At 38.4% G+C, this 18892-nt stretch overlaps 1 protein-coding gene and 1 pseudogene across 3 annotated transcripts in view; one reads left to right on the top strand and one right to left on the bottom strand.

The window, feature by feature from the left end:
* Positions 1–3275: 3275 nt before the first annotated feature.
* LOC137707485 (transcription factor bHLH162) overlaps positions 3276–18892 on the top strand; it is a 44965-nt gene continuing 29348 nt past the window's right edge. The window contains exons 1-3 of one of the 2 annotated variants that reach the window (XM_068446363.2): positions 3282–3575; positions 3703–4050; positions 4159–5018. In XM_068446363.2, the coding sequence (XP_068302464.2) occupies positions 3444–3575; positions 3703–4050; positions 4159–4302 (624 nt within the window). In that variant the 5' untranslated portion in view covers positions 3282–3443 and the 3' untranslated portion in view covers positions 4303–5018. Of the gene's footprint in view, positions 3576–3702; positions 4051–4158; positions 5019–18892 lie in introns of those variants that run through there. The other variant, XM_088689045.1, reaches the window with a different exon arrangement.
* Positions 8906–11801, bottom strand: LOC137707483 (G-type lectin S-receptor-like serine/threonine-protein kinase At2g19130 pseudogene; annotated as a pseudogene). Its single transcript, XR_015958203.1, has one exon. The product of XR_015958203.1 is annotated as a G-type lectin S-receptor-like serine/threonine-protein kinase At2g19130 pseudogene (transcript).

Below are 18892 nucleotides of genomic sequence, written 5' to 3'. Positions count from 1 at the left end.
GGATAACTTAGTTGTAAGCAGTGATTAGTTTTTCATCCTTTGCATAAGCAGCGGAGCGAAATTCAGAGATGGCACGCTTAAGATCTTAAATCTGAGGTATGTAACACTCGATCTTCTTCTTTGCACTTTCATACTTTACTTGAATCGTGTTAAGCCTAGTCTTCAAATCAACGAACTCTTGGCGGGCGGTCTCAAGCTACAGAGAAGTGGAGGCAGAGATATTAGACCCCTTCAAAGCAGCAAGCTCAAATTCCAATTTCTTGACTTTCTCAGTCGAGGAGTTCAGATTGTCATTGATCTTCAAAGCACCTTGGAGTTCCAACACTTGAGGCTCAAGTCTATCAATAACCTTCTTGAAGTGGATAACTTAGTTGTAAGCAGTGATTAGTTTTTCATCCTTTGCATAAGCAGCGGAGCGAAATTCAGAGATGGCACGCTTAAGATCTTGAATCTGAGGTATGTAACACTCGATCTTCTTCTCTGCACTTTCATACTTTACTTGAATCGTGTCAAGCCTAGTGTTCAAATCAACGAACTCTTGGCGGGCGGTCTCAAGCTACAGAGAAGTGGAGGCAGAGATATTAGACCCCTTCAAAGCAGCAAGCTCAAATTCCAATTTCTTGACTTTCTCAGTCGAGGAGTAAGCTTCGGCTGCCACAGTTTTTGCCACCTCTTTAACAGCCTTGGTATCCTTTTGATCAAGAAGAATAGGCTCGGTTACCAGAATCGCTGTTTTCTGCATCATGGCCAACAGAACAGTCCTTCTATACTCGGTCGTATGCTTCGCAAATGAACTTGGGCCAACAACTCCTTTGACTCCATCAACAAACTTGGCACATACATTCATGTCCTCAAGCAGATCTAGTTTCAAAAGCACACAAATCTCAACAACTTCCCCATAAGCAAACTTGGTGGATTTCTCATGATTACCTGCACGAGCAATCTCATTTTTCTCTGCAGACAAATTGGTCTCAGCAGCAGAAGGATCGGGTTGTAGCGTCACTTTAGCAGGCAGAGGCACCTTGTCACTTTTCATAGTAACAAGCCTCTCTAAATATGAACTAGACTTAGCTCCAGACGGACGTTTTGGCACAAACTTCGGCATCGGAGGCATGAAGGAACTTCTACGCTGGGCAATCCTATTAGCAATTGAAATAGTAGCTTTCGAAACGGTAAATGCCACCGGCATAGATCTAGCAACCTTTTCTTTCTCGTCATTGGAGGAAGTCAAGTCAATCATAAGCTTGGAAATAGCCGGTGAACCTTCGCGAACTCCCCATGAACAGCGGAAAAAGTCTTCGACTTCTTCGCAGCAGGAGTTTTTTGAGCAGGCAGGGAATGCCTCTTTTTCCCACCTTTATTTGTAGCAGGCTCCACCACAATGATAGGACAAGCCAATGCCTCAGCCTTGATTCGTTTTATCTCCTCCCTCGGGGGCAACCCACCTTTTTCCCTATGAAGAGGACTAAGCAACCAACGCCACTCATGGTACTCAGAGGGTATACCCAAAGCAACATGCACTTTCCTTATATCCGAAGAAGTCTTAGGAGTGGAGTCGAATTCCGAATCTACAAAAATAGCAGAAGACAATCAGAAAATTAAAAGAGCAGCTTAGCACAAATACAAAGCAGCCGAGAGATTAAGCAGCTTACTTACTGGATATGAAGACTGTGGGAACACGCAGCTCGGGGGATGAATTAGACTCTCATTCTCCACTTATCTCCAAAGTCTCCTTGGCCCAGTCATGATCTCCCTTGCTCGAATTATCAAAAAGCCTATGGCGAGATTGCAGCTGCCCAACTCCCTCAATGTGGCCTATGTCAAAGAAGTACCAAAATTCGTTGACAGTCAAATCTAAGTCAAAGATTTGGCTAAGATTGTGGAATCCCACCATCACACGGACTGCATTTAGAGAACATTGAACGAGAGCACTTCTTGGAAGAAACGCGACATAGGAAAAGTAAACCTAAACACAAAATAGTAGGGGTGGAACTTGATGGCTCTCCGAGCCCCATCATATGGCTCACGGCTGCTACCATGCTTAACATGCTTCACACGCACTCCCAACGGAATGACATGCCAATATGCCTCGAGGAAGTCTCTAAACAAGTCATCAGAGCCAATCTTGAAGTGCGCAACCTTGAAGTAACCAACCTTGCTCAAAGACCCACCTTGACGATACAATGGCGGCACATCATCGTCATTCTTATGGCTTGAGGAAGACATGCTTGAAAAAGATCTACGAAGATACAAGAGGAATTTGTTAGAGGGTTGCAAAAAAAAAAAAAAAAAAAAAACAAGGAGCAACCTTTGGCCCAAATTGGTGGCCCACTGCTCTCCCATTCCCCACCTACTGCCATTTTCTACGAGCAACCCAACATGTGTCGGGGCATTTGTGGAGCCAAAAATAATCAAGAGGTGACACATGGATTTTTGGGTAAGAAAAGGACAAAATTACCCTCGAGACACACCGGAATTCCTTCGCACAAGCAATGGTCAATTATCCCTCAATCAACTCAAAAGTGCCCAGGTAGGTATTTATTTACAACTTATTTCATCCATCCTCTTCACAATGTAGCCCCCAAATCCTTTCTCTTTTATTATAATAATTATCTAATTAATTAAATAATTATTCCATTCATTAGCTAATTAACCACAAATCAAGAACCTAACCCACAAAACCATCCAAGTGGCCGGTCCATCTCCTCCCAAGGTGGTTGGCCACACCCTTATATAAGCCCTCTCATTCTCTCCAAAATGTAATTCCAATTCTCTTGCTAAATTCTTTAAATTCTCCAAACACTTTTCCCTCAACACCCCCCCAAAAAAAAATCATCGTTGGCGTGTGAGGCTCTTGGCCTTGACCTAAAGTGTTATTTGTTTTGTAAGTGCAAGTTTGTCCAAGATCAAAGAAGAAAAAATTTGCATGAAACAGGACAAAAATATCAATGCAACGATGAGAAAAACAAAAAATCACGTGGAAACTTATGAAATATGACAAGTTTAACTATAAAAGAATTTGTACTTTCTTCAACCAAAAAAAATAAAACTATAAAAGAATTAAAAACGTGGAGAATATCCACAAACCGCGTGACAGAAATCACACTGCCACGTATAGATATTTTCTGGTAGTGTGAATGCTCAGTAGGCCGCAGAAACAATTAAACGCATGCACGTGCTTAAATTGGATGCAAAATTCCATCTTAGCGGCGTTCTTTCTGACTCATAAATATGGCTGATGTAACTTGGATGACGAGTAGAGTAGCTGAGGTACGCGTTGACTCTACTCTTTGATTTCCTTGCCTATAACTGGAGAGTAAAGACTTCATCTTCCTTCTGAACTTTTCTCCCCAGACAGAATAATATTATATGTTTCTGTGTGTGTGTGTGTGTGTCTATTTATATATGGTATTTTTACTTATTTGTGGCCAACTTGCCAGAGAATGGATCGTAATCAAGCAAATGAATCTTCTTCAACCAAAGTTGAAAGGAGGGTTGTTGAGAAGAACAGGAGAAATCGTATGAAACTTCTTTACTCCAATCTCTACTCCCTCCTCCCTAAGCAAACTTTTAAGGTCTCTCTCTCTCTCTATCAATGCCAGAAATGCTCTCTTGTTACACTAGATATCTTTGTCGGACTGAGGATCTGAGACATTGAAATTCATAGCTAATACTGAATGTGGGTGTTTGTTGTGAATGCAGGAGCCACTAAGTCAGACAGAACAAATAGATGAAGCCATAAAGTACATAAAAAGCCAAGAGTCGAAGCTGCAGAAGTTAAAGGAGAAGAAGGAGAGCTTAATGCGCACTAGAAAAAGATCATATGCTACAGCATGCGTAAATGTTGAGAGCACAAGGAGCGCAAAAGCACCCCAAATCAAAATCCATGAGATAGACTCCACGCTAGAGGTAGTACTGATAAGTGGCTTAGAAAATCATCAGTTCATGTTCTACGAAATCATTCGCCTGCTTGACGCAGAACATGCCAACGTTGTGCATGCTAACTTTTCAACTTTGGGAGACTCAGTGTTTCACGGAGTCCGGGCAGAAGTACGTAGAACAACCAAATTTTTCTCTGTTTTGTTTATCAAGAAAATATTTGACATTAATCAGCAATGGATATTAATTTGGTCTATGAATTGTCTTTCTTTCATGTAGATGGGCAAATCTATGTCCAAGTTTGGGGCTGCAAGAATAACTGAAAAACTTAACAGATTTGTCAATGGATCCACCAGCGACCAAGAATCACAGCGAGACTACTTTTGCGACTTCGAATTTCAGCCTGTGACGACATGGGATTAGTTCTGAGAAGTACTCCGCGAGAAAGAAATATATGAAAAAATGGGGGATTTTCTTTTATGCAATTAACGATGTTAGGGATTGAAATTTAGGCTAAATCACATGATGGACCAGCCTAGATTGGCTATTAATTAGTTTGAAAATTACAGAGATGTGTGTGTGTTGTCAATAATCAAATTCATGGTGATTATTTTCGACAGTTTAGAGTAAAGACCCAAAATTACTCTCTTGCTAACTAATAGCAAGGCCACAGGGCGGAGCCACTGAGTGAGAAGGGTAGCCCTCCTGACGTCTGCGAAAGGTGTATAAAACCAACCAGCGGCCCGAAAGCTTTTTCTGCAGAGGTATGAACCCCATGGAAGAACATGGGCCAAACCACGTCGTTAGCTGTTTTAAATTTAAATCTGTTTGGCTGTTTGATAAAACGATGAGTTTGGTAGGGGAGTTTCCAAAAGAGACGTGCAATTTTGAATAGAAAAAGCAAACCCACTGCCGGTTCCATTCTCTCAGCTATAATTTTCTAAAGCAATTCACTGTCTTCTTTGTTTGCAGACCTCTTACCTTATCCTTCTTTTTCTACTTCTTTGTATTTTGTTTAGCCTTCTTCCACATTCTCTCTTAATTAGTTGTCTGGGTTTGTACATTTTATTCTTCTCACTATTAAATGTAAGAGATCCCTCGTTTAGTTTTGTGAAGATTACTCAAATTGCATATGTTAACATGTTATGAGTTCAATTTTATACACACACATATATATTTGAAAGCTCACCCCAATTTAGAATCCTGACTCCACTACTGCAAGGCCATATAGAATATGTGAAATGTGGTGAAGTGAATACTTTTTAATTTTTGGGCTAATAGTAAAGTGAATACGTTGGTAGCTAGACAGTTGTTGGATGAGCTCGTGCATGGAGTGCTATCTTCACGTCAACTAAAAAAACTAGATGATTGCAATACTATTGAAAAATAATTCTTTGATATGAGACATTATGGTTGTCTTATGAATAGGTATTGTTCCTTTAATTTGATGATACAACTTGCTATATGTGGATGTAAATTTCTGCATTCCTTTTTTTCGGACGAAAATGTACATGCAAAACAATTGACACTGGGCCCACGATGAATTTGTTTTTTTTTTGGGGGGGGGGGGGGGGGTTTGGCCGAAAAATCTCTAATGCCAAAGTTAGAATTTAAGAGAGAAAGTGTTTAGCGAATTTTAGAAGAGAATTGGACTTAGATTTTTAGAGAAATGAGTGGCTATATATAGGGGTGTGGCCGGCCCTATTTGGGGAAATAGGGACCGGCCACTTATGGTGGTAATTTGGCTTTAATTGCAAGATATTATGTAATAAATTAAATTTTGGTAATTAATCCCAATTTGAAAAGAATAGTTGGGAGTTAACTTGTGGGTGAAGATTTGATGAGGAGTGATGAGAGGGTTTAAAAGAATACCATTTGATCTCCTTTGACCTCGATTGAGCCGTTATTGTTCATTGCATGCGCGTGGAAATCCTGATGTGCCTTAAGGGTAATTTTATCCTTTTAACCCCAAAAGTCCATGTGTTGCTTCCATAATTTTCTTGATTATTTTTTATTCCACGCTATATATACTCAAGTTCTCGCATGTCTAATTCGTTGAATTCAGGATGTTATTCACGAAGACGTGTATTTACAAGATAAAAAATGGAAGGTAGAAGAATTTTGTAGGATGTATCATTTCAAAAGAGTCTGGGATACATGCATATTCGGAATTGTTATCTTCCACAACACTATGAGTTGTCTAAGAGATGAGCCGGCGGCGAGAAGACTGAGTGTGGTGGTGGTGCAAACATTGTCGAGTTTACTCAATGCGGCAACGATGCCGTTGGAAGTGAAGGACGTAAGCACGGTTACTGAGTTGAGGCAACTGCTTTTGAGCAGGAAAATTCTCCCAATGGATGATTATTTGTTTATACACAAGCAGAGGATCATGCGTGACAATTACAGCCTCAGATGGCATGGTGTTGACGGTGGAGATTTCCTATATGTGTTTACAGGGACTGTTTATCGCAGTGGATAAAACAATTAGTTCTAGTCTTATTACTAAAAGTCTGTTATCTAATATTTGTCAATAGTCACGTACTGGCTAACAAATGATTAATTATCACTAGAAGATAATGAACAAATAGAAAGAATAATTTTCCCGTTGAATAATACTTGCATTCTCTGCTGAATGAACTCATTCCTCCACTTGTAAATAATGTGTCTTTATTGTAATAAATTTATAATCGAAACTGTTCAATGTCTTAATCTTTGTTTTTGTTAAAAAATAAAAAACAAAAAAAAAGTCTTAATCTTCATTTGAAGATAATTTTTATAAAATAGATCGTTTAATTTTTCAAATATGTCAAATAAATCAACAGTTCATTATTAATGTTACTTAGTACCTTTACCATTGATTTATTGAATGTTCAACTATAAATTTTGAGTACAAACAGAAATTTCCTAACAATTATATCGCGATTTGACCATGTTCGCGACCAACTTATTATTGCGGTTAACAAGTGTATCCATGAGCTAGCTAATTGGACTCGATATTAACAACTTGGGTCGATGAAGGATTTTATTTTATTTTATTTTTTTAATATTTTTTTTTCGACCATAAACGATAGCATAGCCTTTCATTAGTTAACACGAAGCAATTATAGAGTGTCATTGGTTATATAATTCCAATGACCAATAAATTGATCTGGAATGAATTTGTACAAAGTAGACAAATAATTTAAACAAATAATTTAAACCCCCAGTAGACACTCACAAGCTCAGTCACACAGTTGCCAAGCGCACAAAACTACCAATACAGATATGTCACAATAAACAATAGTAGCAACAGAGAGATACCGGTAGACACAACGGTCATTGCCGAATAGCGAGGCCACAGAAAGTCATCGCAAAAGTGCGAGTCCACAACAAAGTCATTGTTAGCAGATGAGACTCACAGTAACAACGCACAAAGGCGAAGACCAAATTAACCACAACACCGGCGTCACCGCGGTGCAAAAGGGCGACAAGAACTAAACTACAATGAGAAAGATTCAATGAACTCAAAAGTAGAGGGACTGAGTTGGGCGCTCAAGCCTAGATCACCTACAAAATCCGGACAGTGGGATGTCAGCGTCCACGCTCAAGCCGAGCTGAGCCAAGCCGCAACGAGACAGACCAAGCCACAACAAGAAGAGCCGAGCTGCAACAAAACGAGCCGTAACGAGCTGACCCACACCAAGACACTTAAGCCGAGCCGAGCCCTAATGAGACGAACGAGCCAAGCTCCCAGACCAAGTCGAACCTCCAGAGCAGAGCACTCCGAAGCCGTGGAAGAAGGAGACACCACCATGGAAACCGAGTTGATAAGGGGGGATCCAGCCCACCTGCTGCACAGATCTAAACCTCACACTATGAAACGAGCACCAATCGAAGAAAATCTTGAACGGGCAAGGCCTGGGTCGGGGTATAGGGCATAAATCCATGTATATCTGCACCCAAAATGGTGGGAGAGAAGCAAGGGAGGGGAGAGGAGGAAGTGAAAGGTTGGGAATGAGGGGTCGGAGTGAGGTGGTGGGAAGAAACGAGAATGGCGAGGGGAGGAGGATGGCTGAGAAGGGGAAGAGGGGGGAGGAATGGAGGAATAGTTAGGAAAGGGAGGGGAGAGGCTGCCACTAGCACCAGCCATAGCCAGAGGCGGCGGCGAAGGGGGTGACGGCTAGGGTTTGTTGGAAGAGGGAGAGCTTTTTGGGAGAGGAAAGGGAGAGTGCAAGTATTATTCAACGGGAGGAATGAGCTTCTGTTGGGTTGTTTGATCTAAAGGCAACATACCTAATTACAAGTCATGTAATCCTACAACCGGGTTGCCAAAATCCATATGTGAACCCCAACCCGAAACGGAAAACAAATAAACCAAGGAGGAAATGAAGGACGTGTCAGAACTGTCAACGACATTGGCGGAAGCAACGATGTTCACTAATGTAGTTGTTAGACACATACATATTCGATTGAGGTTGATATGTTATCGATATTTAGTAGATATTGTTGATATGACGTCTATATTTAGCACCAATACCTCAATATAATATTTGATATTCGATTCAGATCATTCATGTTGTTCAAGCCATTTCATGTATTATAACACATCACTGCTTGTACTGTACCTTAATTTTAACATTTCAGCCGTGTAATTTTAACTAGACAGCCGAAATGTAAGAAAATAGGACATTGAACCTTGAAAGTTGAGTTGCAGTCCATGACATTTTAAACGTGTGGTCATCATTGCGGAGGATTCCGTGGTTGTTGACGTTACGTATATAACTCAACATTCGCCGGGATTTGTCAAAATACTAGAATTTCCAAAACATGTTTGGTACACTGTCCTTTCCAGTCCACGTTTTTCTATCGACTATCCTTTTTACATAGCACACTATTTTCTTTCTGTGAAAATACTATTTGCTGGAATTCCAAATGTCTGCAGGAAAGGAGTATGCACCATCGAGAAGGTTTGGGCCAAATAAGATTTTAATTGTTTATTCCTTTATTCAAGCGATATTCTAATTTAATTAGTGAAAAGAAAGAGAAGTACACGACACAAAAGACTGAAGTTTGGATAACTATTTCAATAATTTTTACATTGTAAAGCAAAACTACAGGGGAGGATGAGGGGACTCACAATCTCCGGCAAGTTAACAAAAATAAAGAAAATGGAAATTTGAAAGTTCGAAATTAGTTGCTTTTAAGTTTAAGCTCCAGATATAGTAATACTACTCGAGTAGCCACCCCTTGAATCCGAAGCAGTACTGGAAGAAATGTTAAGGTAATGTATGGACTCGACTAGACTCTTTGAAAACCGGTCGAGGAACTGTGGGATAGGAGGTATGCCGAGATCTATGACTCCTTCCAAAAGTTGAACAACCTGCCCCATTGTCGGCCTATCGTTCTCGTCATCTTGAATGCACCAACAAGCTACTTTGCATGCTCTCATCACTTCTTCTTTGTTTGCATTACCTTCTAACCTGCAATCCAACAAGGTATCGACATCTTCTCCTTTTGTTAATGCATTTGCAACGCGAGTGGGGAAGTAGTTTTGCAACCCATCATCCAAAAGATCTCTGTTTCTCCTTCCTGATATGATCTCAAAACACAACATTCCATAGCTAAAGACATCGGCTTTTGCTGTGATAGCTTCTCCTGATATCCATTCCGGAGCAATATACCCTCTTGTCCCTTGCATGGTTGTAATTATCCGGCTGAAGTCTCTGCTCACGAGCTTGGCTAGACCAAAATCAGCTATTTTGGGGGCATATTCTGCATCCAACAGAATGTTTTCAGGTTTGATGTCACAGTGTATGATGCATTCTCTGCAGCTATGATGAAGATATGCAAGTCCTCTTGCAGTCCCAACTGCAATGTGATATCTAGTTTTCCAATTCAAGATGATCGGACTCTTCTGGAACAAAAGAGATTCTAGAGAACCATTTGGCATGTAATCATAAACCAAGAATCTTTTTGAAGTTTCTGCACAAAATCCGCGGAGACGAACAAGATTAATGTGCTGGACCTTTCCAAGAGTCCTCACTTCTGTAAGAAATTGCTTATTTGCTTGCTTTGGACAGTTAAGCCTCTTCACTGCGATGGCGGTATAACTCTTCAGTGTCCCTCTGAAAACAGAACCAAAGCCTCCTTCCCCAAGTTTTTCAGTAAAGTTCTTGGTTGCGTTTCTTAGAACCCGGTACTTGAACATTGTCAAAGAGCCTTCATCTGCCTCAGACCTTTCCCCAGAACCGGACCATTCATTTTTGGCAATTACCACAATAACCAGTAAAACACCACACAAACCTCCAAGTACTCCAATGACAATCCAAAAGGTTTTATTCTCTCTCTTTGCCCTTGTTTCCTCCGATGCTGCAACCCGAAGATGCAACTCTTTGCCTACTGTCTTATCAGATGTAAGTTGTTTTACATTGAACAAATCCCCTTTCCAAACCAAACACCCACTGTCATAAGCAAACGCTGTACACGAGCAATCACTCAAGCACACCGATCTACACTCATCGATGTTCTTACCTGCTAAAGTCTCGGGATTCTCTGGGAAGCGCAAATCGGGTATCACCACAAATGTGTCATTTTCTCCACTGCCTGCACTGCATTCTAAAGGGGTTTTCCTCACGCACCCTTCCGTGTGATCCTCCAAGTCCCAGGCTTTTGGAGCTCGCGGTTCAAAGCCTTCCAAGCATACACAAAGAGGCACTTGTTGCTGGTTGCAAATACTAGAAGCACCGCAGAATCCATATACCTCGCAATGTCCGGAGGGTCGCAACCAAAATGAAGTCCACTGTTTATAGTCCTTCCCCCACTTGTAGGCCCTGAACTGCCCGGAGATATCAAGCATGTACCGGATAAAGATGTCGGGGAAAACAGCATCATAAGAAACATAACTTCCAAATTCATCGGAATTATAGCTGACATTCGTGACCAAATAATTCAACTGAATTTCCGGAACATACTTAAAAATCTTGCCTGTCCATGGCCCGCTGGTCCAATACATTTTAGTCCCATTATACATCAATAAAAAACTTGTTCCGTTTCGTTCGATCTCTAGAGAGAAAATCCCAGGTGCTGGGTTTTGTGAGCTTCTCCAGGGAGTGAGGGTTAGTTTCTCATTGGTCAGCTTGTTGTATCCAAGCTTCCCGCCCGGCAGCCAAGTGTCGGTCGGGTGATCGAAACTCTGCCATATGACAGCAGACGAATTCAAAGCATCTGTTATGACAAAGTTGCCATTGTCAAGAAGCATTGCTGCTACTTCACTGGTAGAATTAGAAGCAACTGAGGGATCACGAGTTGTTGACCAAATGGAAGATTTGGATTGGTCGAGCAGTATTAAGGTTCCGTTTGGGAAGAGTTGAAGGGAGGAAGAAAATGGATCGGAAACAGGGTGGTTTCTGTTGGCCACCCAAACAACGGTTTTTTGTAGTTTTTTGTACCAGATGCCTATGTAGTGGTTGTGGGAGTTACCTGGAGTGAAGAAACCAAGCTCGAATATGCCGCGTGGGGATGAGCTGATTGTTTGGTTGCCGGAAATAGATTGGCCTTCGGAGATGATGTTGCCAGACGCCGTCGACACATGGGCGGCTTTCAAGTTCAAGCATAACACAAGAACCACAACTGATGACATGTAACTGAGTTTGTTCCTGCTGCTATTCATCATATCCATCTCTCTCCAAGAGTAGGACTGAAGCTTTACTCCTCTCTCTCTCTCTCTCAAATGTTCTAGCCACCTTTTTGTTAAAAGAGTTCAGGAGATGGATAGATATTTCTTCTCTCGGACATTACATTTACATGTGTTGTGTTACAATATGGACTAGTTTTGTGGTCAACCGTTTTTCAAAGACAAGATCCCTATATCCTCACAGTGTTAGGTTACCGTCCAGGATGAAGGGTGCTGATTGATTCCATCCCCCCAACCATTCTTTTGTCTACATCTGAAATTGAAAAAAAGGAAGAGGTAAAGATGCAGATGGCAGATGCTCTCCCCATGTTCCATCCCATTTCTTTCTTCCCCTTTTGTTTTTTACTTTTTTTGGTCTCCTCCTCCAACGCAGAATAGGAGCAAGGTGGCGATGGGGTGTGATTAAAAGGCTCCTAATTGATGGAGCAGTTCAACTCATCTTGTCTTTAGTGGATAATTATATTTAGCGGATACATTTATTCCTTATCTTCATTTGGAGTTTTCTTATCTGATAACTTAGGTTTTCTTTTTTTTGGTTAGGAATGATATGTACAAGAAATCTTAAAAATAAGTGGTGAAATTAAATATAATTTATATTGCAAGTGGTTCATAATTCAGTTGGTTAAAAGCATTCGTTCATGCATGCACTTGAGGTTTTATGTTCGAATCTCATTTCCGTAATTTAAATAAATTTAATGTAAATTATCCTCTCATTTGTCAACAAAAAAAAAAACTATGGGGTGTGATATCCACACATCATTTTTTACTTCTTATACACTCTTCTAATTTTCAGATGTCGGATCTAAAATCTCAAAACTATAACTTATATTAAGTGTTATTTATTTATAATTGCACTGATACTTTTCTAATAAAATCGTCAGTCACACTTGCCGTGTTGGCTTTATAGTTCGAATTCATTTGGTTTAGATCTCAGGTCAACAAAACAACTCATTGTATCATTTATCATATTTACTTTGATCCAAATAATTTAGTAAATAATCTCAACTTGAATTTTACTATGAGTCATTCTCCTTCTTAATTTAATTCCTCAATTTCTAATTATAGATTAATAGACATAACATAACTCTAGTCGTGTTCCATCAACGCTATGTGTCAATTTACTTCTTAATTCAATTCTTCTAATTTTAATTACAAATTAATAGAAATAACATAACTCTAGTCGTGATCCATAGCATGTGTCAATTTGCACTGTCCACTCAGCAACAGGAGACTCTAGATCGGCCCTCGTTGTATTTTATCTTAAGTCTACCGTTCTTTATGCACATGGAGTTCCAACTTCCAATGTAAGAAATAGGTTTTACCCAAATATTCAACAACAAAATATAAAATAAAAAGGAATTTACCTAATAAAACAAAAGCTGCGACACTTAATTTGAATTAAATAAACGCATCAAATGTTTTGTATGATATCTTATAGTTTTCTCTCAAAAAAAAAAAAAAAAAAAAAGATATCTTATATTTGAACTTTGTCGCCTGCCAGTGGTAGTAGTGCATGTCTTTTTTAAACTAAAAGGTCGTTGAATATGTATCGATAATTTACAGAGAAATGTTCTTTCTGCTGGATCACAGCTGAACCATTTCCATAAGGAGTTGTGTGTAACGTATACACCACGTAGCAGTATATTTAACCACTTAAATCTCGACATTTGTTATCTTTTACAAGTAAACTGTCATCCGGCATACTACTTAACAACAACCAATTATTGTGCATATCATATTTACAACATTAGCAGCGTAGCCAACTACTGAAATCTTGACATTGGTCAATTTTTTACAACTGTCACGTGTAGACATTTCTTGCACTAGCTTAACTTTTGTTTTTTTTTTTTTATTGTTTTGTTATTTATACCAATGCCTAATGGATATATAGTCCTCGTAGTGATTGATTAGTAGGAAGATAGTTTATACAATAAAAAAGTCCAAATTTAAAGCCTTGTCTGAAGTCTAGGCACCGAGATTTATTTTTCTTGCGGATAGAACAAAAGAAATGACTTAAAATTTAGAAAAACTGGACAAAAGACTTCTAGGCAGCAAAGATTAATTGGCGAGACCCATGGCTTACAGTTGAGATTTATACAGAAATAATTCTAAGCTTTGCTAATTTAGGATTTTCCTTTATGGCTTTGTACTAGCAATGGAAAATAGTTGCAAAGGGGGATGGAGAAAAGAGCGATGAACAAAGGAAAGGGGAGAAATGTAATTTTCGACTCGCACTTGCATGCTAATAATAAAGAGAAAACAACATTTTTAAATTTTGTATGAATTCTAACAGATTTTACAACAAATGTTTAAATTTGATTTTTTTTTTTTTTAATCGCAAAAACTATCTTTCAACTTCTTTATTATAACTATTTACCCGGATTAGGACCTTACGTCAAGGACAACACCACCCAATTCATGCCTGCCTTTTTCTTTTTCTTTTTCTAATACAACCCTACCCACACCTTGTTCTTGTCAATGGAATCAACTATTTCAACAGCCACCTTTAAATATTGATACACCTTTTTAATATGCGCATGCACATTTTGCAATCCTTATGGAATATGAATATTTTTTCTTGGTATTTGTTTGAGTGTGGAATTAGTAGCGAACCCAAATTGACCAGATGGGAAATTTCAAAAGATAGAACTTCGTTTCATCATACAATAAAATATAAATATTAAGCAAATGAACAAAATTTAATTTTTTAAATCCTCCACACCCATGTCAAAATAATGAGATGACATTCTAAAGCTAAAGGAACTCCATTCTTGATCAAAGTTCAAACACTTAACAAATTGTCATCTGAAAAGCAAACATTGCAATATAACGAGCAAGAAAACATTATTTGACAACGAGTAGTGTCGACTCTGAAAAGGAATTGACAACGAACCAACGTCCATACCAATATGAATTTTATGCTCAACACCACTAGCGAAACTAACAAAAATAGCCTCCTAAACCCAAAAAGACCCGATAGCATACCAACTTAAAACTAAAATAATCACTAAGAGTGACTCAAAATAACCTCACTAAAGAGGTACTTATTGACGAAAATACTAAAACGAAAACCAAATTTGCATCAATTCATAAGAATAGGAAAGAGGAAGATGAGGGAAGGGGGAATTGGATTCCCTCCTGAGCAAATGGTGGGGATCCTCATGACTCACAAACACGGGTCATTGGATTTGATCCAACGGTTACAATTATTATAACTTTTAGAGTGACCTCCTATTTGTAGCTGTTGGATCAAAATTCAACGATCCGTGTTAGTGGGTCATGAGGATCCCCACCATTTGCTCAAGAGGGGATCCAATTCTAGGGAAAGGAGGAGGAGAGAGGCTACCACCATCCCCAAGCTAGAGCAAAAGTCCGCCTGGCTATGAATTTTTTAGATCTAGGGGTTTTGCTTGGTTAAGAAAATTATCTTTTGTTTTTTTTTGGTACAGAGGAAGGTAAACAAAACAAGAAAAAGCTAGGCAGGAAGAGCCCTAGAATGGGCCCGGCCCATAATATATTTGAAACTAAAAAAAAATAATAGCAGTGGTAGGAGGAGAAACAAGGACATGGATCATCTTTGGATTCAATTGTTCTAATTCACCTAGTCAAATTATTTGAGTCATTGAAATTTGATTTAATAGCTACAAACATGAGTCCATTTTAAAAGTTATAATAACTTTAGCCATTGGATTAAATTTTAATGACCCAGATGATTTGACTAGGTGGATTAGGACAACTGGATCCGAAGAGGATCCACGTCCGAAAAACAAAACCATGAAGACAAAGAGACAAGCCATGACCCAAGTCAGCAATATGGTCCTACTAGTTCTAGAGTATTTTTTTAGAGAGTTTTAACGAAACACTCTTAGTACTGTTCACTTTTAATGAAAAACCATATTTTTACTTTTTTCTGGTACTATTCACTACACATTCATTTGTCATTTTTCATTAAAACTAAAGTTTTTTTTTTTTTTTAAGCTTCGAGTTAACATAACGTCCTAGGTTTGATTTTTGAAGGTAACCACAAATGCTATTTGTAACAATCACAACACGCACACACACATTTTCGGTTACCTTAAAAAGTATGTGTGTGTGTGCGCGCGCGCTCGCGCGTGTTGTGATTGTTAGCTTTTTTTCAGCATCTCTATAATAGTTTTGTTAGGCTTATCACATAAAGAGTTAGAAACTAACCTATCTTTCGTTCATTTACTAATTACGCAACTATGTGAATAACTTTTCAAGATTATGAGTTATGTATTAGTAAATTTGGGTGATCGGTGACATAGGTGCTATTCTTTTGTAACAACATGTTTAGAATGATTTGTAAGGAATGGGTAGCATTCCTATTCCTATTCTTTTCCATCCCACACCTTCTGGTAATTGAAAATTCAAGGTATGAGATTATTGATAAGATTTTTACCACCTGCAAAAAGTAGAGATAAAAACATTTAAAAATACTTGCAAGAGTACAAGATTGTCGTGGTATAGCAGCTTAAGCAAGGTCATTTTTCATAAGGATTGAATGAATAATTTTTGCTTAAACTAATTCTTAATTAATTATTTGAAACAAGGTTTGAAAAAAAAATTAAAAAAAAACAATTAAAGAAATTAGCAAAGTAAAGAAAACAAAAGAAAGCGTTTTTGAAAATTAAAGTTGTGAAAGCCTAGGGTTCCGCCGTCACCATTAACAATCTTACACAATTTTACCAATTACTTATGAATTTCTACATATATGCTTTGAAGGTTAGGTTCTCCTATAGCATATTTTCCTTGTGATGTTCGAAAACGTATATCTGACATACAACCCGTCTGTGATGTTCAGATCAAATATAAACATGTAAGACACATTAAGTTTTGTGAAAACCCTTTGAAAAACCATGCAACCCTTAAGAGCATAATGTTCGCCTTAAGTGAACTTACAATTACTAATCACAAGAAGCCCTCCTCAATTTCAGGGTGATGTTCCAACAGAAATTGCATCAAATTACTTGTCTAAAAACTCTAATGATCGTGGATCATTAAGACAATTAGATAGTCTAATCGCGGTGATTAATAATTCAAAGTAAGCATGCATCCATTCATAAGCATATTAATAAAATCACATATTCCTTTCTCTCCTTCCCTTCTAACCCTAACGGCTAAAAAGTCTTAATTATACTACTACAAAATAAAACCCTTAAAAGTCTTAGAATAAAACTAGGAAACATAATAAAATAATAAAACAGAAAATAAAAGTTTTCCTATTTAAACTGAAATTCGGACTTCTCAAATAATCAAACTTTTGACCGACCAAAGCAACTCCAATTTGGTCCCAAAAGGTCTATTTTGAAAGCTGAAGACGTCCCCTACAAATTCTCAGAAGGAATCTCCATAAAATATACCATCTTGACCTCCAAAGTGCCCAAAACGTCCGTAAACATCAATCTAAGAAAGTTGCACGCTAATTCTTTATTTCATTGCCATGGTCAAACGGCTTGGTAGAAAAATCTAAAACTTTGATACAATCATCTTGAAAGGGTCACAAATATCCTTCAATTAAAATCACTCCAAAATTTATCCGTTTAATCACTTTTTGCTCCAAAGGAAGTTGAATATCTTACATTGAAAACATATAACAAAGTATCAAAATTCTACCAAAATGACCAATAAACTATAACTAAGAATAGGGTAAAATATATGGTATAATATGGACTCATCAATTATCAGGGGGTGTTCTTTTTCCCGTACTCAATCATTCATATCACTATTCTATCATATTCATATTCCTATTCCTACTTATGGTAAGTTAACATCCCTAATTTAATTAGTAGTTTATTTTGATAAACTTTAATTGTACGTGAAGGATGTCGACAAGACATCAAGATATTAACAATAAAAATAAAAATACCCAAAGGTAAAAACTAATGTGGAGAACAATCACATAAAAATAGCCTAAATTGCTAAATTTAAGCAAAACAAAAAGCCAATACCATAACAAAAACTCTAAATTAGCCCAACCCTAAATCTTGATTGCCACTATGATTGAATTCACACCTCCATAGAACTCATCTTATCTTGACATGAACTTGTGTATCAATTGACGGGTCAATGGACTAGAACTTGATGAGGGTAAATCCAATTGATCATGACTCAAATCATAGAGGCATTTTACACAATTTATGCACAATTCTACGTCTGCTGATCGAGTGGAACAAAAAGCAAGGAGTTGGGTAGCGTGAGGCCTTTCCCATTATACATTGATGACGCGATCTTATAATGGTACGCTTGACGTCTCTAGTCAGTAAGGAGATTCGGAACTGACGAGGTAGGTTTAGAACCTCATGTGTTGTTAAGTCTTGGGTCGAACTACGGATGGCTCGGATCTTATTAGTTCTGATATGGTTACAATCGAAACGATTGTACACCTGAGGGGTCAATCGGTTTTCGAGAGAGTGCGCGTGTGCGTGTCGTGTATTAGTGCAGCTAGTTTTACATGTATAATTTTTATGAAATGATGATGTGGGTTTAAAAAATTGAGAGTAACTTGCTATCATATATTGTATTGTTGTCACCCTTACGGACTTCACTACTTATCAGATTTTTTATTTTTTTTATTTATCAAGGGTAAATTTTCATTACCAAACAAGCATACATATACAACTGCCCAATTACAAATAAAGCAAAACACTAACAGATGGACCCAAAAGTTGAGCCCAGAACAAACAAACAGAAACAAAACCCAGCCCAAAGGTTGAGTCCACAACAAACACATAGAAACAAAACCCTAGCAACCCTGTCGCCGCTGCTACCGCCGATCGTCGAGCACCAGAGATCTCGCCAACAAGAACCCCAACATGAAGAAAGAAAAAGGTGACATCAACCTTGAAGACCCACCAAAACATCTGCCGCCACGAACTGAACTAAGAACCAAGGAAGCACGCAGGATGACAGATCCCACGAGCAACATCGGGGAGGACCAACAAGGGTTCACAAAGGTGATGGTGCGAACACCCGAGCCAAAGCTTTACACACCCTCCCATAGATTCGTGACAAATCACGGTGAACATTAGCAGTAGTCGAATGGAATTTCGTATGGCCAAAGAGATGATGGAGCCAGATGAATAAAATGATGGAAGGGAACGAAAAAAGGAGGATGGAGGACACGTAGAGAATGGAGTTTGTAACCTTCCGGTAATGATGAGTTACATTTGAATACCTATTTTTCCTGTGAACTAGAGGTTATTGTTATTTTTTATTCTATTGGAGGTTATTGTTAATTTTTATTGTATTGTATATCAGATCTAATTTACCTATGAGTTCTAGTCCGTTCTACCGAATGCGACTAATGGATCTTAAACGTAT

Source organism: Pyrus communis, chromosome 17, assembly GCF_041283825.1.
Source record: "Pyrus communis isolate YQ-2024b chromosome 17, ASM4128382v1, whole genome shotgun sequence".
Taxonomy (NCBI): domain Eukaryota; kingdom Viridiplantae; phylum Streptophyta; class Magnoliopsida; order Rosales; family Rosaceae; genus Pyrus; species Pyrus communis.
The sequence above is the reverse complement of the archived record's forward strand: the minus strand, read 5'-3'. Positions and strand labels throughout refer to the sequence as shown.